Source organism: Lactuca saligna, chromosome 4, assembly GCF_052625555.1.
Source record: "Lactuca saligna cultivar CGN05327 chromosome 4, ASM5262555v1, whole genome shotgun sequence".
NCBI lineage: Eukaryota > Viridiplantae > Streptophyta > Magnoliopsida > Asterales > Asteraceae > Lactuca > Lactuca saligna.
In genome coordinates this window covers 318844380-318859158 of record NC_136420.1, presented here as the reverse complement: position 1 = coordinate 318859158, position 14779 = coordinate 318844380, and the positions used below count along the sequence as shown (strand labels likewise).

The window sequence follows — 14779 nt, the reverse complement described above, 5'->3', positions numbered from 1 at the left end:
AACACCAAACCGGGAGAATAGTCTTTTCAAGAACCGTACCACTACCCGTCCGTCATTTGTAGGTAAAGCCTACGCCTCCGCCCATTTTGACACATAATCCACCGCCACGAGGATGTACTTGTTTCCTTTGGATGTGGGGAATGGCCCCATGAAGTCTATGCCCCACACGTCAAACACCTCGCACACTTGAATGTTATGCTGTGGCATTTCATTACGGGAGGAAATGTTTCCCACCCTTTGGCAAGCATCGCATTCTTTAACATATTGGGCTGCATCTTTGAAGATTGTAGGCCAATAGAACCCAATGTCAAAGATCTTCTTCGCGGTATAGTGTGCTCCATGATGTCCTCCCGTGGGTCCGCTATGGCATTGCTCTAGTATTTTTCGACTCTCCTTTCCGAACACACATCTTCTTATAATTCCATCCGCGCAGCTTCGGAAGAGGTATGGATCGTCCCAAAAGTAATATTTGATCTCCGAAAAGAATTTCTTCTTTTGCTGACTACTATAATCCTTCGGGACGTAATTGGTAGCTAAATAGTTAGCTATATCCGCGAACCATGGCTCCTCTCCCACGGACACCATAATGTATTCATCCGGAAAGTCGTCTCCATCCTTATCTTCTTGTAATGTCGGGTTCTCGAGCCTAGATAAATGATCGGCCGCTACGTTCTCCATTCCTTTCTTATCTCGTATCTCTATATCGAATTCTTGAAGAAGCAGCACCCATCGTATTAGTCTTGGCTTGGCATCCTGTTTGGAAAACAAATACTTGATAGCCGAGTGGTCAGTAAAAACAGTGGTTTTAGATAAAACCAAATAAGGGCGAAATTTATCAAAAGCGTAAACTACGGCTAACAGTTCTTTTTCAGTAGTAGTATAATTCTCTTGGGCAGGATTCAAGGTCTTGCTTGCATAATAAATGGGTTGAAAATGCTTATCAACCCTTTGTCCAAGGACCGCTCCTAGTGCATAGTCACTAGCATCACACATGATCTCGAAGGGTAAGTTCCAATTTGGTGCTATAATGCTTGGGGAATTAGTTAATTTTTCTTTTAAAAAGTCAAATGCCTCTAAACACTCTTTATTGAAATTAAAGGGTGCATCTTTTAATAATAATTGTGTTAGAGGTTTTGTAATTTTGGAAAAATCTTTAATAAAACGCCGGTAAAAACCTGCGTGTCCCAAAAAGCTTCTAATGCCCTTCACATTAGTTGGTGGGGGTAATTTAGCGATGGTGTCTATCTTTGCCCGATCCACCTCAATTCCCTTTTTAGAGACTTTATGTCCCAATACTATACCCTCCTTGACCATGAAATGACCCTTTTCCCAATTTAGGACCAAGTCGGTTTTCTCACATCTAGCAAGCATCGAGTCAAGATTTGTGAGGCAGTCATTGAAAGAAGATCCGAATACAGAGAAGTCATCCATAAAGACCTCCATGAATTTTTCCACCATATCATGGAATATGGCGGTCATGCACCTTTGAAATGTCGCAGGTGCATTGCATAGGCCAAATGGCATGCGTCTATAGGCGAAGGTCCCACTGGGGCATGTAAAGGTGGTCTTTTCTTGGTCCATTGGGTCTATGGGTATTTGGAAATACCCGGAAAACCCGTCTAAGAAGCAATAGTAGCTATGGCCCGATAGTCTCTCTAACATTTGGTCTATGAAAGGAAGGGGAAAATGGTCTTTGCGAGTGGCATCGTTTAGCTTGCGATAATCGATGCACACTCGCCAACCGGTTACCGTTCGCGTTGGAATTAACTCGTTCTTCTCGTTGGTAATGACCGTCATTCCTCCTTTCTTGGGCACCACCTGGACCGGACTCACCCATGGGCTATCGGAGATGGAGTAGATGATTCCTGCATCCAAAAGCTTGACCACCTCCTTCTTGACGACTTCTTGCATGTTCGGGTTTAATCTTCTTTGATGTTGCACCACCGGCCTGCTCCTTCTTCTAAGTTTATTTTGTGAGAGCAGTAGGAGGGACTTATTCCCTTTATGTCGGAGATGCTCCATGCGATGGCTCTTTTCCTTTTCTTCAATACCCGTACAAGCTCTTCCTTTTCCGTCTTGGAGAGATCTGAGGCTATAATCACTGGCTTCTGATTTCCTTCTTCCAGAAAGGCGTATTCCAGATGGTTAGGCAGTGTTTTGAGCTCCAATTTATTGTGCATAGTGGCGGACTCGCCGAGTGCAGGTATGGTACTCGGCGAGTTGATGCCGGCATTCACGACTGCTGACTTTTCTTCAGGTGTACTCGGCGAGTAGATCGGGTCTACTCGGCGAGTAGGGCTTTCAGCTTGGTTTTTTAGTTCTTCATACTCTGCTTCCTCCAACAGTCTTTCAATCTCTAATAAGTCTTTTTCTGGATCAAATACTTCTTCCAAAGCTGCCAACTTGCTGGAATCTTCAGGTATGTCTTCTTCCAATAACTCGTCAAGCATGTCGATTGAGAACGCCGTGTCGTCACTACTCCTTGAGTACTTCATGGCTTGGTCTACCCCGAATGTTACTGAGTCGTCCCCAACTCGCAATGTGAGCTTTGAATCTCTCATGTCTACGATGGCGCTAGCGGTGTTGAGGAAGGGTCTTCCAAGGATGATTGGTACTTGCGGATCCGCCTCCATGTCGAGAATGATGAAGTCAGTCGGGAAGACAAATTTGTCTACTTTCACTAGTAAATCTTCACATATGCCTCTTGGGAAAGTAACCGTCTTGTTTGCCAAATGAATGGCCATCCGAATTGGCCTTGGCTCCGGGAGGTCCAGCTTTTTGAAGAACGAGTATGGCATAAGGTTCACACTCGCTCCAGAATCAGCTAAAGCATGAATGGCAGCCAAGTTGCCAAATTGGCAAGGTAGAGTTAAGCTCCCCGGATCACCCTTCTTCTTTGGTAATTTGTTTAGCATGGCGGCGGAGCAATTCTCATTCAATACTACTTTCTGCACCTCTTCCATCTTTCTTCTATTAGTGAGGAGTTCCTTAAGGAACTTTGCATACTTGGGCATTTGCATGACGACTTCAATGAAAGGAATGTTTATTTGAAGAGTTTTAATATGATCAAGGAACTTCTGATACTCCTCTTCCTGCTTCTCCTTCTTGGCTCGGGCTGGGTACGGCATTGGAGGCTGGTATGGTTTCAAGGGTGGCTGATCTTTAGTTTTTTCAGATGTACTCGCCGAGTCCATCGGTCCTACTCGGCGAGTAGGGCTCTTAGATTGTGAATGTTGGTTTTCAACTTGTGCTTCCGTTCCTTCCTTCTGTGAGTCCTTATTCGCTTCAGTTCGAATGGGGGCCAGGGGAGTAATAACCTTCCCGCTTCTTGTGGTAACAATATTCACTTGCGCGCCTCGTGGGTTGTTCTCGGTTTTGCTAGGAAGCTCACCCGGTGACCTTTGGTTTAGTTGTTGAGCGAGTTGCCCAAGCTGAGTTTCTATATTATGGATGGATGCTTGCTGGTTCCTGAGCATTGTTCTTGTTTCTTGGATAGCAGCATCGTGGTCACTGTGTCTTTTCTCGGAAGCAGCCACAAATTTAGTTAGCATCTCTTCCAAGCTTGGCTTCTTCTCTTGCACCGGCTCCTCCTTTTGGTAAAAGCCTCTCCCTTTTTGTCTATACTTCTCCTCCTTGGCCTTCTTATACTCTTCGTAAGGCAGCCACTCCTTCTTTTGTTTTCGCCAGTCTTCATCATACCGGTCACCGCTCGAATAGCATACTTGTGCCTTTTTGTTGCCGTGCTCATCCAAATCACAATCTCTAGTGAGGTGAGGTCCATTGCAATTCTCGCAACCCACCCGTATGGCATGGATAGTTTGATCCATTTTGTCCATTCTTCTATCCATGGTTTTTAACATGGCCATGACCGCGGATAAATCTTCAGTAGCAGCGTATGCGGCTCCCCTCGTGACATCATTCCTAGGGTTGTGGTATTCTCTAGAGTGTTTAGAGAATTCTTCAATTAATTCTTTGATCACCGGGGGTGGCTTCTTTGTAAGTGGGCCTTGTGAGTCTAGCAGCTGCCGGGTCGTGACATTGACTCCATCATAAAAGATGGAAACTTCTTGTTGGCTATTTAGATCATGGTGTGGGCAATTTCATAGCAGACTTTTGTACCTCTCCCATGCTTCATATAACGACTCTCCAGCTTGTTGTTCAAAATTTGCAATGGCCTTCTTGAGCTTGGCTATCTTGGATGGTGGGAAAAAGTGATCTATAAATTCTTCCTTCATTCTGGCCCAAGTAGTGACTGACTCGGGAGGAAGTGATTTGAGCCAGTCTTTAGCAGCACCCTTGAAGGTTACCGGAAGCATCCGAAGCAGCTGAGTTTCGCGGGTGACATTTGGAATGTTGAAGTAATCAGCAACATCATTTACTTCATCCAAATGTTTGTAGGCATCTTCATGATCTTTCCCGTAGAAAGGTATTTCCTTGAGTGAAGCTAGGGTATGACCTTTTAGCTCGAAGGTGGCAGTTGCGGGAATTGCGGGTTGCACAAGTCCCGGGCCATGGTCGTCGCGCATCCTCTTCTTCCATTCTCCCATGGGAATTTCATCAATGTTAGCCATCGTGAATGCTAACTCTTCCTCCGATTCGGTGTCTTGTTCGTAAGTTGCCTCGTCTTCTTCCTCGGTTTCGTATCTAATCTCTTCTTGAATTGGCTCTTCAATTATTAAGGAAGCGCTTGAAGCTCCTGATTTGCTGCTCTTCTTTTTCCCGAAAACAGTCTTCAAGTTGGACAATGGTGATTTCTTTGGTGTGCTTGAACTCTCCACGTCCTTCCCTTTGTTTCTTTTCAATTCGGATTCGGGGTCTTCAAACGGGGGTACCAGTGGTGTGTTTGCTCCTCTGGTCATGAAAGTCCTGAAATTAATCAAATAAAAAGCGTAAAAAGAACAAAAAGATTATAAACAACTAAAAGGAAAAAAATTTCTAAATAAGCTGTTACTCGCCGAGTAGGTGCGAGTGCACTCGGCGAGTATCAGTGATTTTTCAAAAAAAATTCTAAGTTTTTAACCTAACTAAAACAGATACTAAAACCTAATTACTAGTTACTAAATTGCAATAAATGAACTTTATGCAAGTAAACTCACACAAAGGATCAAAAAAATTAGGAATTAGCTTAATTATTTAGAACCGTTCCCTGGCAACGGCGCCAAAAACTTGATGTGTGTAAGTTCAACTAGTTTTATCCCTACTTTTTATTAATAATTTGAGCACACAAAGGCAGTGAACCTGTCTTTAAGTGGTATAGATTGATAAGTAAGGTATCGAACTCAGGGAACGGAAATTAAACTAATAGCTAATTTTAACTAAAACAAATAATAAAAGTAAATGGTTTTTCTCTAGTTTTGCAAGACTAGAAACTTAAGCAAACTAAATTTAACTAATTAACTAAAGCAACAACTATTCACCAAATTTGATAAAGATGTTTCTATTTAGGTTCAACCAATTCACTCCAATGGTTATTTAAGTTAAGGTAGATTAATCGCTATTGGTTACCAATGATAATAGTTAGGTTCATGTTCATTACTCCTAACCCTTAGACAATTAACTAATTTAAGCGTTGATCAAGTGTTTAAACTAATTAATTCCCTAGATTAATTATTTGGATTAAATAAGATTTGTAATGGTCAATTAAGTTATCAATTCAATTAACCTCTTGTTGATGGTTTCTCAAACAAGCTCACACATTAATCTTCCTATTTTCTTATTAATCTTAGTTTCATACTCATTACTTCTAAGCATACGTTTTAGCATTCACATAGACATATGAGGTTAACAATTAAGTGATGTTCATGCAACCTAATTGCCTTCCAATTAACAAAAAATAGTAGTGATTAACACATAAGGTTCTTTAACAAACTTAATTTAATAAATCACCAATAGACAATTAAACAAAATTCAATAATTAAACCATAGGAGTTCTTTGGTATTCCCCAAACAGAAACAAAAATGAGTTTAGCTCATAGTTGCAGCAGAAACAAGCATAAAAACAAAGTTTATGAAAGCAAACACGTTTAATTCCTAAGTCTAAGTGGTAGAATTAACCTAATTGCTTGAATTCTTCCAACTCTTGAAGCTTAGGGTTCTTCAGCGCCTTCTGAACCTTTTAGTCGCAGCTAATCCTTCAAAATCGCCAGGGGTTCTGTCCCATGTGATAAGGATTCGTCTTTTAAAGATATCCCAAAACAGAGGGTACTCGGCGAGTAGCAGAATCAACTCGCCGAGTAGGTCAATACTTATCCGTCTTTAGATTAGCAGTCGTATATATCTTCTAGCATCTCATCGTGTACTCGCCGAGTAAGGTCGATCTACTCGCCGAGTAGGTCTTTCTTTTCACCCTTTAATCTTCACTTGCTTCCCTTTTCTCCTTTTTGCCTCCAAGCATATCTTTCGGACTGAAAACACAATTCAAAGCATTTTAAGTACCTTTTGTCCATATTATTCTCATAACTAACCAAAAATAACTAAGAATATATGTTAAATAATTAACTAATTATGCACATATCACACATAAATATCATACGCTAGCATATATAATAGTCAAACCGATCTAATAGATTACTAATCATAGAAACATCCTATAACCAGGATATAGACCTGACTAGTCACTAACATAGCATCATCCTATATATCAAGATACCGACCTAACCAGGTCACTAAGCATATCACCATCCTAACTACCAGGATGTAAGTTAATAAGCATATCATGTAATAACCCATATAAAAATTCGTAAAGGGCCGATATTGGTGCCTTCGACCTTGTTAGTATAGTGAGGACAACTCACATTTCAAATAGCTCAAAAATGATAATATCAACCTCCTCTAATTACAACTCCAACACCCGTACCTATAACCATTAATGATCCAATTCCATAAATTCCCAAATTACCAAAATAACCCCAGAAGTCAAACTGGTCAACCCTTGGTCACAGGCAAAGTCAACGGTCAAGGTCAACAGTCCATGTTGACCAAACTCGTCGAGTACAGCTCACTAACTCGTTGAGTCCTTCTAGAACACAAAGGAATCGTGAAGATCCTAGTTGACTCGCCGAGTTCCTAGGCAACTCGTTGAGTTCATGCGTGTCCAATTGTCGGGAAAACCGTAACTGACTCGTCGAGTCGTCTACTGACTCGCCGAGTTCATGCAGAAACCCTCAAGGCTAATCTTCATCGGACTCGCTGAGTTGGCAATGCAACTCATCGAGTCCTTTCAGTCCTTTTTCCATTCAGATGTTTATAAGCAACCCCAAAGCTCTATATTGCAGATATGAGTTTGTAGGGTATACTTCCTACGTAAAGTTGAAAACTTTACGTACATGCAAGGTGCTAAGGGAGAAAATAAGCTAAAGAAGAGGTTTTAAGGGATGAAAATGCATTATCTTGCTAAAGGCTGAGGCTTTATGACTATAAGAACCAAGATGAGCCTAGATCTAAAGTTGCAACTTCAGATCATGGCCAATACACGAAATGAATTACCAATCATGCTAAAATGGACCTAATCTCAAGCATGAAGAGATATACATAGAAGGAAGTTCAAGGTAACGACTTGTTACCTTCAACTGATGCTAAAATGTAGTAGATTTTAGATCCACAACTGTTCCTTGCTCCAAGCTTCTTGATCTTCAAGCTCCTTTCACCAAGATCTTTCTCACAAGCTTAAAATCACATAAATATGGAAAGAAATTATGATTTAGGGTTTCTGAGCTCAAAGGGGGTTGTAAGGGAGGATAACGACCCTTTAAATATGGTGCAAAACCCTGAAAAATAGGGTTTCATCCTCCAACTCCAACTTGTCGAGTCGTGTCCTCCAAATCGTCAAGTTGGTCACTTAAAACACGTGACCAAATCCATTCCTACTCGATGAGTCAAGGCACCCAACTCGTTGAGTCGACCTTTCAAAATGGAATTATAAGACTGTAAAGTTTATACCTGAGATTTGGAGTGTTACATAAAATCTTCCGAATAAGACTCGAGACCCATAAAAGACCGAATTGTCACATTACACCTATACCCTTGGCCTCCAAAGCTACAACCGAGTATTTTTAGAATTGGGTGTTACACAAATCAGTAGTGAATCCGCAACAAACACCACAACTAACTAATGGGCCGACCTTAGTGCCTTCGACCCATTGGTATGGTGAGAAGACTCACCTCTGTCCACTGAATCCGAAAGTTGCTCTCCTAACAATCTGTAACCTCTTGTGCTTAACAAGAATACCGTTAACCCAAGGTTAGGGTTGAATATAATCCAATTAAAGAACCCAAGCCCCAAGCCCTTTCATAATGGCCCAAACGTCTCCCATTGCTAATGGGCCCAAAGCCCATGTCTAAAAATCATTAATGGGCCTCATGGCCCAATAAAGCACAACCATAACAATCATGGCCCAAAACAGATAATTTGGCCCACTAACTCAAAACTTGACTAGTCCCAATAACTGATTAAGGCCCAAAGGGCTTACAAGCCCAAAACAAGTCCAAGTCCATCTGAGTGCATACGCCCTGCGTACGACTCCTATACGCTTAGCATACTGAGTCCCTGAGTTGTACGCGTTGCGTGTGCTATACTACGCCCAACGTACAAGCAAATTAAGCACCTTCTTCCATTAAGTGCTTAATACTTGATGTTCCAACGTCCAATCTTTAGATTTGATCCCATTAAGACGTCCTAAGGCATAAAGTTGGCAACTTTATGGCTTTGCATGTTCCATATGCTCCCAACAACCCAATAAGACCTTTCTAAGAGTCTTAATCCATACATGAGGTCTAAACACCCATCAACACTCCATTTTTATGCTATGAATGGACCAAAGGACTTCAGATCTATCCTCCCTAAGCTCTGGAGTTGCTCAAACTCTCAAGAGGTGGTCCAAGAACACAAAAGGGACTAAAGAGAAAACCTTAGCTCTAGGAATGAAAATGATGACCAAGGTGAAAGCTTTTTACCTCCTCAAGCTTCCTAAGTTGCTCAAAATGTAAGATCCAAAAGTTGTTCCTCGTTCAAGCTTGATTCTTCCTTTTCCTTGTAGCTAACACACCAAAAGGATGTGTTTAAACACTCACAAGCTCAAGAACACACTCTCTAATAATATTAGGGTTTTCAGGGACATTTGAGGGTGACGGAGGCTGGTTATGGTGAAGCTCAAATGAGATAAGGAGGCTAATATAGGTCTTAAGTCCGGAAATTTGGGTTTAAACATTCGTCATGTACGCCCCGCATACCCTTTGGTACGCCCAACGTACGTGCTGCCCCTCCGCGATCATCCATGCATGGTACGCTAAGCGTACTCCTGAAGTATGGCTAATGTACTTAAGGGACCTTTATGCAGTATTTATAATTTCAAGTGTTCCAAAGGTAATACCTGATTTGGAGTGTTGCACCAAATATTAAATTTGTTTTCATATAACACCTTTTTTTTTCTTGTTTTAAGTTTCACACCTATCATTTTTATTTATTTATTATTTTTTTTAAATGACAAATGAATTAAATGGAAGCCAACTCGTAATATTTCAACGAGCACATCGGGTTCGAGCTCATTGACATGGTAAACTCAGCCTCCATAGTGATTTGTAGGAAAAAAAATTCTCACATATGACCAGTGGCGGATCCAGGATCAAAGTAAAAGAGTATCCCCGACAAAAAAAATCGCATAATACATAATAAGAAAAAAAATCCAGAAAAAATTACACTACTAAATTTTTTTGAGGGGTATCTCGGGCTACACAGGGATACATACTAGATCCCCCTATGGATATCATACCACAATAAGTAGTTTAAGGGAATCAAACTCGAAAACTTATGTCCCATATGAGTATAAAACCCAATACATCGATCCAAACTAGGCTAGACAAGTAGACATCGCTTGTAAACACCTATCATTTGGCACCGAATATTTATTCCGTGTAAAAGAGAATGATACAAATCATGGTTCTTCTCTAGAGAGAACTACTTATCAAATACGATACAAATCTTATTCATAAGGACGAACACACGTGAAATATTATTTACATGTCAAATAATCTAACATTTAAATAAAAAGGATAAAACTTCTATTAGAAACTCATAGAATGCTATCTATTAAACAATACTTGGAACGCATAATTGGATCTCAAAATTTTTAAACTATTTATAGGAATCCCAACCATTTTACCATGTAAGATTTATTCATGCTACAATTACAATACCCATTATTGTAATACGCGCGTTTGTATGGAAAGGTTACTTCAAAAGGTTATGCAATAATAATATTATATATATACGAGTTTAATCAAGGGGAGGTTTTCGCCGGTGGGACTGTAGGGAATCCTGGTACCGGAGGTACTGGAGGTAGTTGAGGTAGTGGAGGTAGTGGAGGCAGAGGAATTGGGAACGCCGGCGGTGGTGGCGGCGGCGGTGATGGAATCAAACCTGGTACAGGTGGAAACGGCAATGGTGGAAACAACGATGATGGTGGTGATGGAACTAGGGGAGGAAACAATGATGGTGGTGGTGATGGAACGAGGGGAGGGAACAGTGACGGTGGTGGTGATGGAATGACGGGAGGAATCAATGAAGGCGGCGATGGTACAAACGGCAGCGGTGGGAACAGTGGCGGTGGAAACGGGAAACCAAAACTTTTTTGATCGGCCAATCTATCGGATTCCGATGATTTTTGGCGGCTAACAGGTGGAAGTGGAATACCAGGGAGCTGTGGTAGCGGGGGAATTAGAGGTGGCATGGGTACATCCGGCACCGGAAGAGGAGGTAAAACGCCTCCACCGATCGGCGGCAAGAACGGCGCAGGAATATCAGGAAGCGCCGGTGGAAAACCTTTTCCGATAGTATCTTTCTGGTTACACAATTCGGGCTTAAAAGTGAAAAACCCAGCTGAGAAAACATGAGTCCCCGCCTTCTTCGACTTAAAACGAATCTCCGACGAGGTGGCGGTGGCAGCCACCGCACAGTACGGCTGGCCGCTGCTAATCAATCTAACTGAACACCCTTTGATTTTCTCCACACTTCTACCAACTGAAACCGGCAGTTTAGCTTCAAACTCACCCTTCTCGTTCGTCTTCACTTCTACCCGGAAACTCTGCTTCCCACCATCGCCGCCGCATTCCACCGCCACCTTCGCACCTAAACAAGCAATACAACCCCCATTAATAAAAAAAAAACCCCGAGAAAAACCAATATACATATCACAAGATCAACAACAAGAACCTGAAATGAAATGGGTGGATTTGGATACTTTTTGACGGAAGCAAGTGTCACAGTAGACAGTTCCGACGACAATGGCTGGAGAGTGCAGCTGTTTCCGGTGTCTGGCATCCGCGATGCCATTAATGGAGAAACAAAGGAGCACCACCATGAATGAAACCCATGAAGACATTCTGGAAATTGTGTAAGTTCTACTGGTGAAGAAGCAGTTGTTTTTATAGGGGAATTATTCACGAGAGTTTGGATTCATTATGTCAATCATGCAAAAACCAGTATAACTCCAAACCAAACTAGCAGTGAATGAGCTATTCAGCTATAGTAAAAAAAACATCGTAACCGCAAAAGAAACAGTTTTGACATAAATTAATATTGGAACTCACGATCTTTAAATTTGTTCCGAAATTTACATTGTTTTATTTAATGATAACAAATTTTGATTGTTTTCTGTACATTTCTATTTAATATTTTTATTGATAAAAATATATTTTTTAAAATTTCTGCTTAATTATAAATTTTGTAATTTAATTTATCCAAATAGTAAGATATTATAATTTTTCTTTGGTTGATACTAACGTGCTGTTTGTTTTTTTTTTTTTTGAAGCAAAAATTCATAAAGTCTGCGGATCACCTCTGCAACCCTCTGCAGTAGAAGTGATAGTCCAAACGGATGCAGACTATAATAAGAAGCGTGTTTGTTTTTTTAACATCTGCATGTTGCTGCAGATATTAAAAAATTTAAATAAACTGATTTTATATTCCAAAAATAGTTTTTAAAAAAAATAAAATAATGTATGATATTTCGGTAAAAATTTATGATTTTTCAGCAAATAATAATAATATTTTAACAAAAAATTAAAGATATTTTTAGCATAAAATAATGATATTTCATAAAAAATTATTATTATTTAATATAAAAAAATTCAATAAGAATAAACAAAAAAATAACGAAATAAAAGTGAAATAAAATTTCAACAATATATAATTAATATTTTAGCAAGAAAAAAAAATGTTGGAAGAGGTAGGAAAAGGCAAAACAAGTGCTGCGCCAAGAAGAACACGAGCAAATATTTTTTAATCTGAAGACTTCTGAAAAATAAACAGTTACGAGATGAAAAGTGTTGCGCCGCGCAACAATAAAAGGTCTGAAAATATTTTTTCCAAAAAAACAACCATAGTTACTAACTTCCAGATTCTACATACTATTCTTTTGAATAATTGGATTTAATGTAAGTGTTTCAGTCTCTTGAGTTGACATTTATGTCTTGAAAACATTTAATGATTTTTTTTGGTAAAAGCATATTCGTCGACAACAGATCAAACTGAATAAAATTTAGAGGACATAGTATTAACTGTCATTTAACATTTTTTATTACAACAAACAAAATAAAACATAATAACCAAATTTCCTAAGTTTTTTTTCTACAAAATAAGCAAAAATCAGATAAACTTAACTATAATAGCCACAATTTCGCAGACACCATCTATTAAAATCTAGGATCCTAATTTTTTTTTGGAGATTTTTTCAGTTCACTATTGTGATTGATCAATTGATCAAGATACTTTGAAGTTAAAAAAATATGATTTTCAAACACCAAATTTAAAATGTAATATGTTTATCGAAAGCTGTTGTTAAAAAAAAACATTCTAAAAACATTTTAGCTCATTTTTTTTAATGAAAAAGTTATGAAGATTAATGATTTCATAGGTGAATTTTTTTCATTTTTTTGCCATCTAGTAGAAAAACCTTGAAATTTTGGCTATTATGATTATTTTCTTAATAAAATAAGGTCCTTAAAGCTATTATTAAAATAATAATACAAATTCTTTAATATTCAAAATTCGGTGGACTGACACTTGCATATTTTTCAAGTGGTTTTCAAACTATTTGACTTATTCTTTCGTTAATCAATCTTTTAATCTTATCTAATTTGATCATTAACAACCTTTTTAATTTTGGAGTTTCAATATTTTCGTAGCATGGGTTGAACTTTTAATCTTATCTATTTAATCATTAACAACCTTTTTAATTTTGGAGTTTCACTATTTTGGTAGCATGAGTTGAAGCTAGCCATTTTAATAATCATATTATTTTGTTGGTATATTGGTTGGAAATGTGAGTAGCTCCAAATTAGGCAAATGCGACCCAAATCGTTCACGGGAGTGTTACGTTGGCCACAGATTCCATGAGGGTTGTCAGGCTAAGAATTGTATCATGGCTATCATTTGAACATTCTTGGATAAAATAAATCATTCATCATACTTCTATCTCGACACGTGTCAATTACTCAATTACAAGACTTAATACGTGAAGTACAAATGTTAATGCTTGATACTAAATTTTGTAGCATGAAGGACAAAGGGATTAATTTGAAACGGGGATATGGTGAAGAGTTCACTGTTCACATGCATCGCTTTTACGTAAATGGTTGTGTTCGTTGTAGCATGTCGGTCTTGCTACTTATGTATGTACTTAATGCAGTAGGTATAGTACATGAGAAAACTGATAGAAAATTTTTCATGATAGTTCGTTAACTCACTTGATTTATTTTTTATGGGCATGGGTTTAATCCACATGATCGAACTGGCTGGGAATTCTTTTAGGAATGTGGAACGTATGAAGTATTAAAAATTTAGTAACTAATATAACATCCGTTTTCCAGATCAGACCAACTAAAGATTTAAGGAGACCAAAGATGTGGTATTTGGAAAAAAAAAACATATGCCATGACATGGTTGGTTCATGTCTTGATGACCACGACATGGAATGAGACTAAAGTGACACATGTGTCCTCATGGATACCACGACATAACGACGGGTGCAGGCTAAGCCTATGATTTTTAGGGTTTCCTCTATATTTAAGGACCTTAACTTTAGAGTTAGGTCATTCTCTTCAGCATCCACCCTCCTATCTCGAAACCATAGCCTCATTTGAGCGTTCTTGATGTGTTATTGGACTTCTTTAAGTTTGAAGCCTTGGATTGCACCTTGAGAAGAAGAAAAATGTGTGATTGCTAATTGGAAGAGTGTGTCTACTTTAGATCTTGCATCTTGTGCATCTTGTGCATCTTGTGCATCTTGGGAAGGTATAAAGCTTCCACCTTTATCATTCAATTCTCTTATTTCATGCCTTGAAGTACTTTAAAGGAATGTGCTTGGAGTTTTGGGCAACTCTAGAACTTTAGGCTTGTTTGGTGACCATCTTTTGGCCTTATTTGATGGAAAAAGTGTTAAGTCATAGTCCCCTTTGTTCAATGCACAAGTTTTGGTCATATTAAGTGTTGGATTAGGTGGCTAAACCCATAACTATTATTGGTATATACTTGGCTCGATTATGAACATTGTCATTTTGGGTTGCCTTCACTCATGCAACTTGATAGGATGACATGAGGAGAGAGAGAGAGAGTAGAATTTATTATATGTATAATAATTTGGAACTCGAAATGGTTTTATTAATATATTACAAGATTAATATATTATTTGGAAATCATATTATTGATCGGAAATTAATTTGGTGATCAAAAGAGACTGATTAAATAATTGGGGACTCATATTCCAATTATACGATAGTTGTAATT

The 14779-nt window shown here is 38.9% G+C and overlaps 1 protein-coding gene and 1 non-coding gene across 2 annotated transcripts; one reads left to right on the top strand and one right to left on the bottom strand.

Annotated features, from left to right (window-relative positions):
- The first annotated feature begins 4080 nt into the window (after positions 1 to 4080).
- On the top strand, positions 4081 to 4187 carry LOC145044483 (small nucleolar RNA R71). The gene has a single exon (XR_013681432.1). It is a non-coding gene; the product is annotated as a small nucleolar RNA R71 (small nucleolar RNA).
- A 5846-nt stretch (positions 4188 to 10033) lies between these two features.
- Positions 10034 to 11405, bottom strand: LOC145044032 (uncharacterized). The gene is made up of 2 exons (XM_078992832.1): positions 11207 to 11405; positions 10034 to 11122 (listed from the first exon to the last, which is right to left on the bottom strand). Exons 1-2 carry the CDS (start codon positions 11373 to 11375, stop codon positions 10275 to 10277), a joined length of 1017 nt encoding a protein of 338 aa, XP_078848958.1. The 5' UTR covers positions 11376 to 11405; the 3' UTR covers positions 10034 to 10274.
- Positions 11406 to 14779: the final 3374 nt, after the last annotated feature.

Bases quoted from the DNA above. Each gene is read 5' to 3' on its own strand.
- LOC145044032 (XM_078992832.1), bottom strand. From the start codon at position 11,375: ATGTCTTCATGGGTTTCATTCATGGTGGTGCTCCTTTGTTTCTCCATT. The intron at 11,123-11,206 runs GTTCTTGTTGTT...TTGCTTGTTTAG, and splicing joins ATCCACCCATTTCATTTCAG to GTGCGAAGGTGGCGGTGGAA.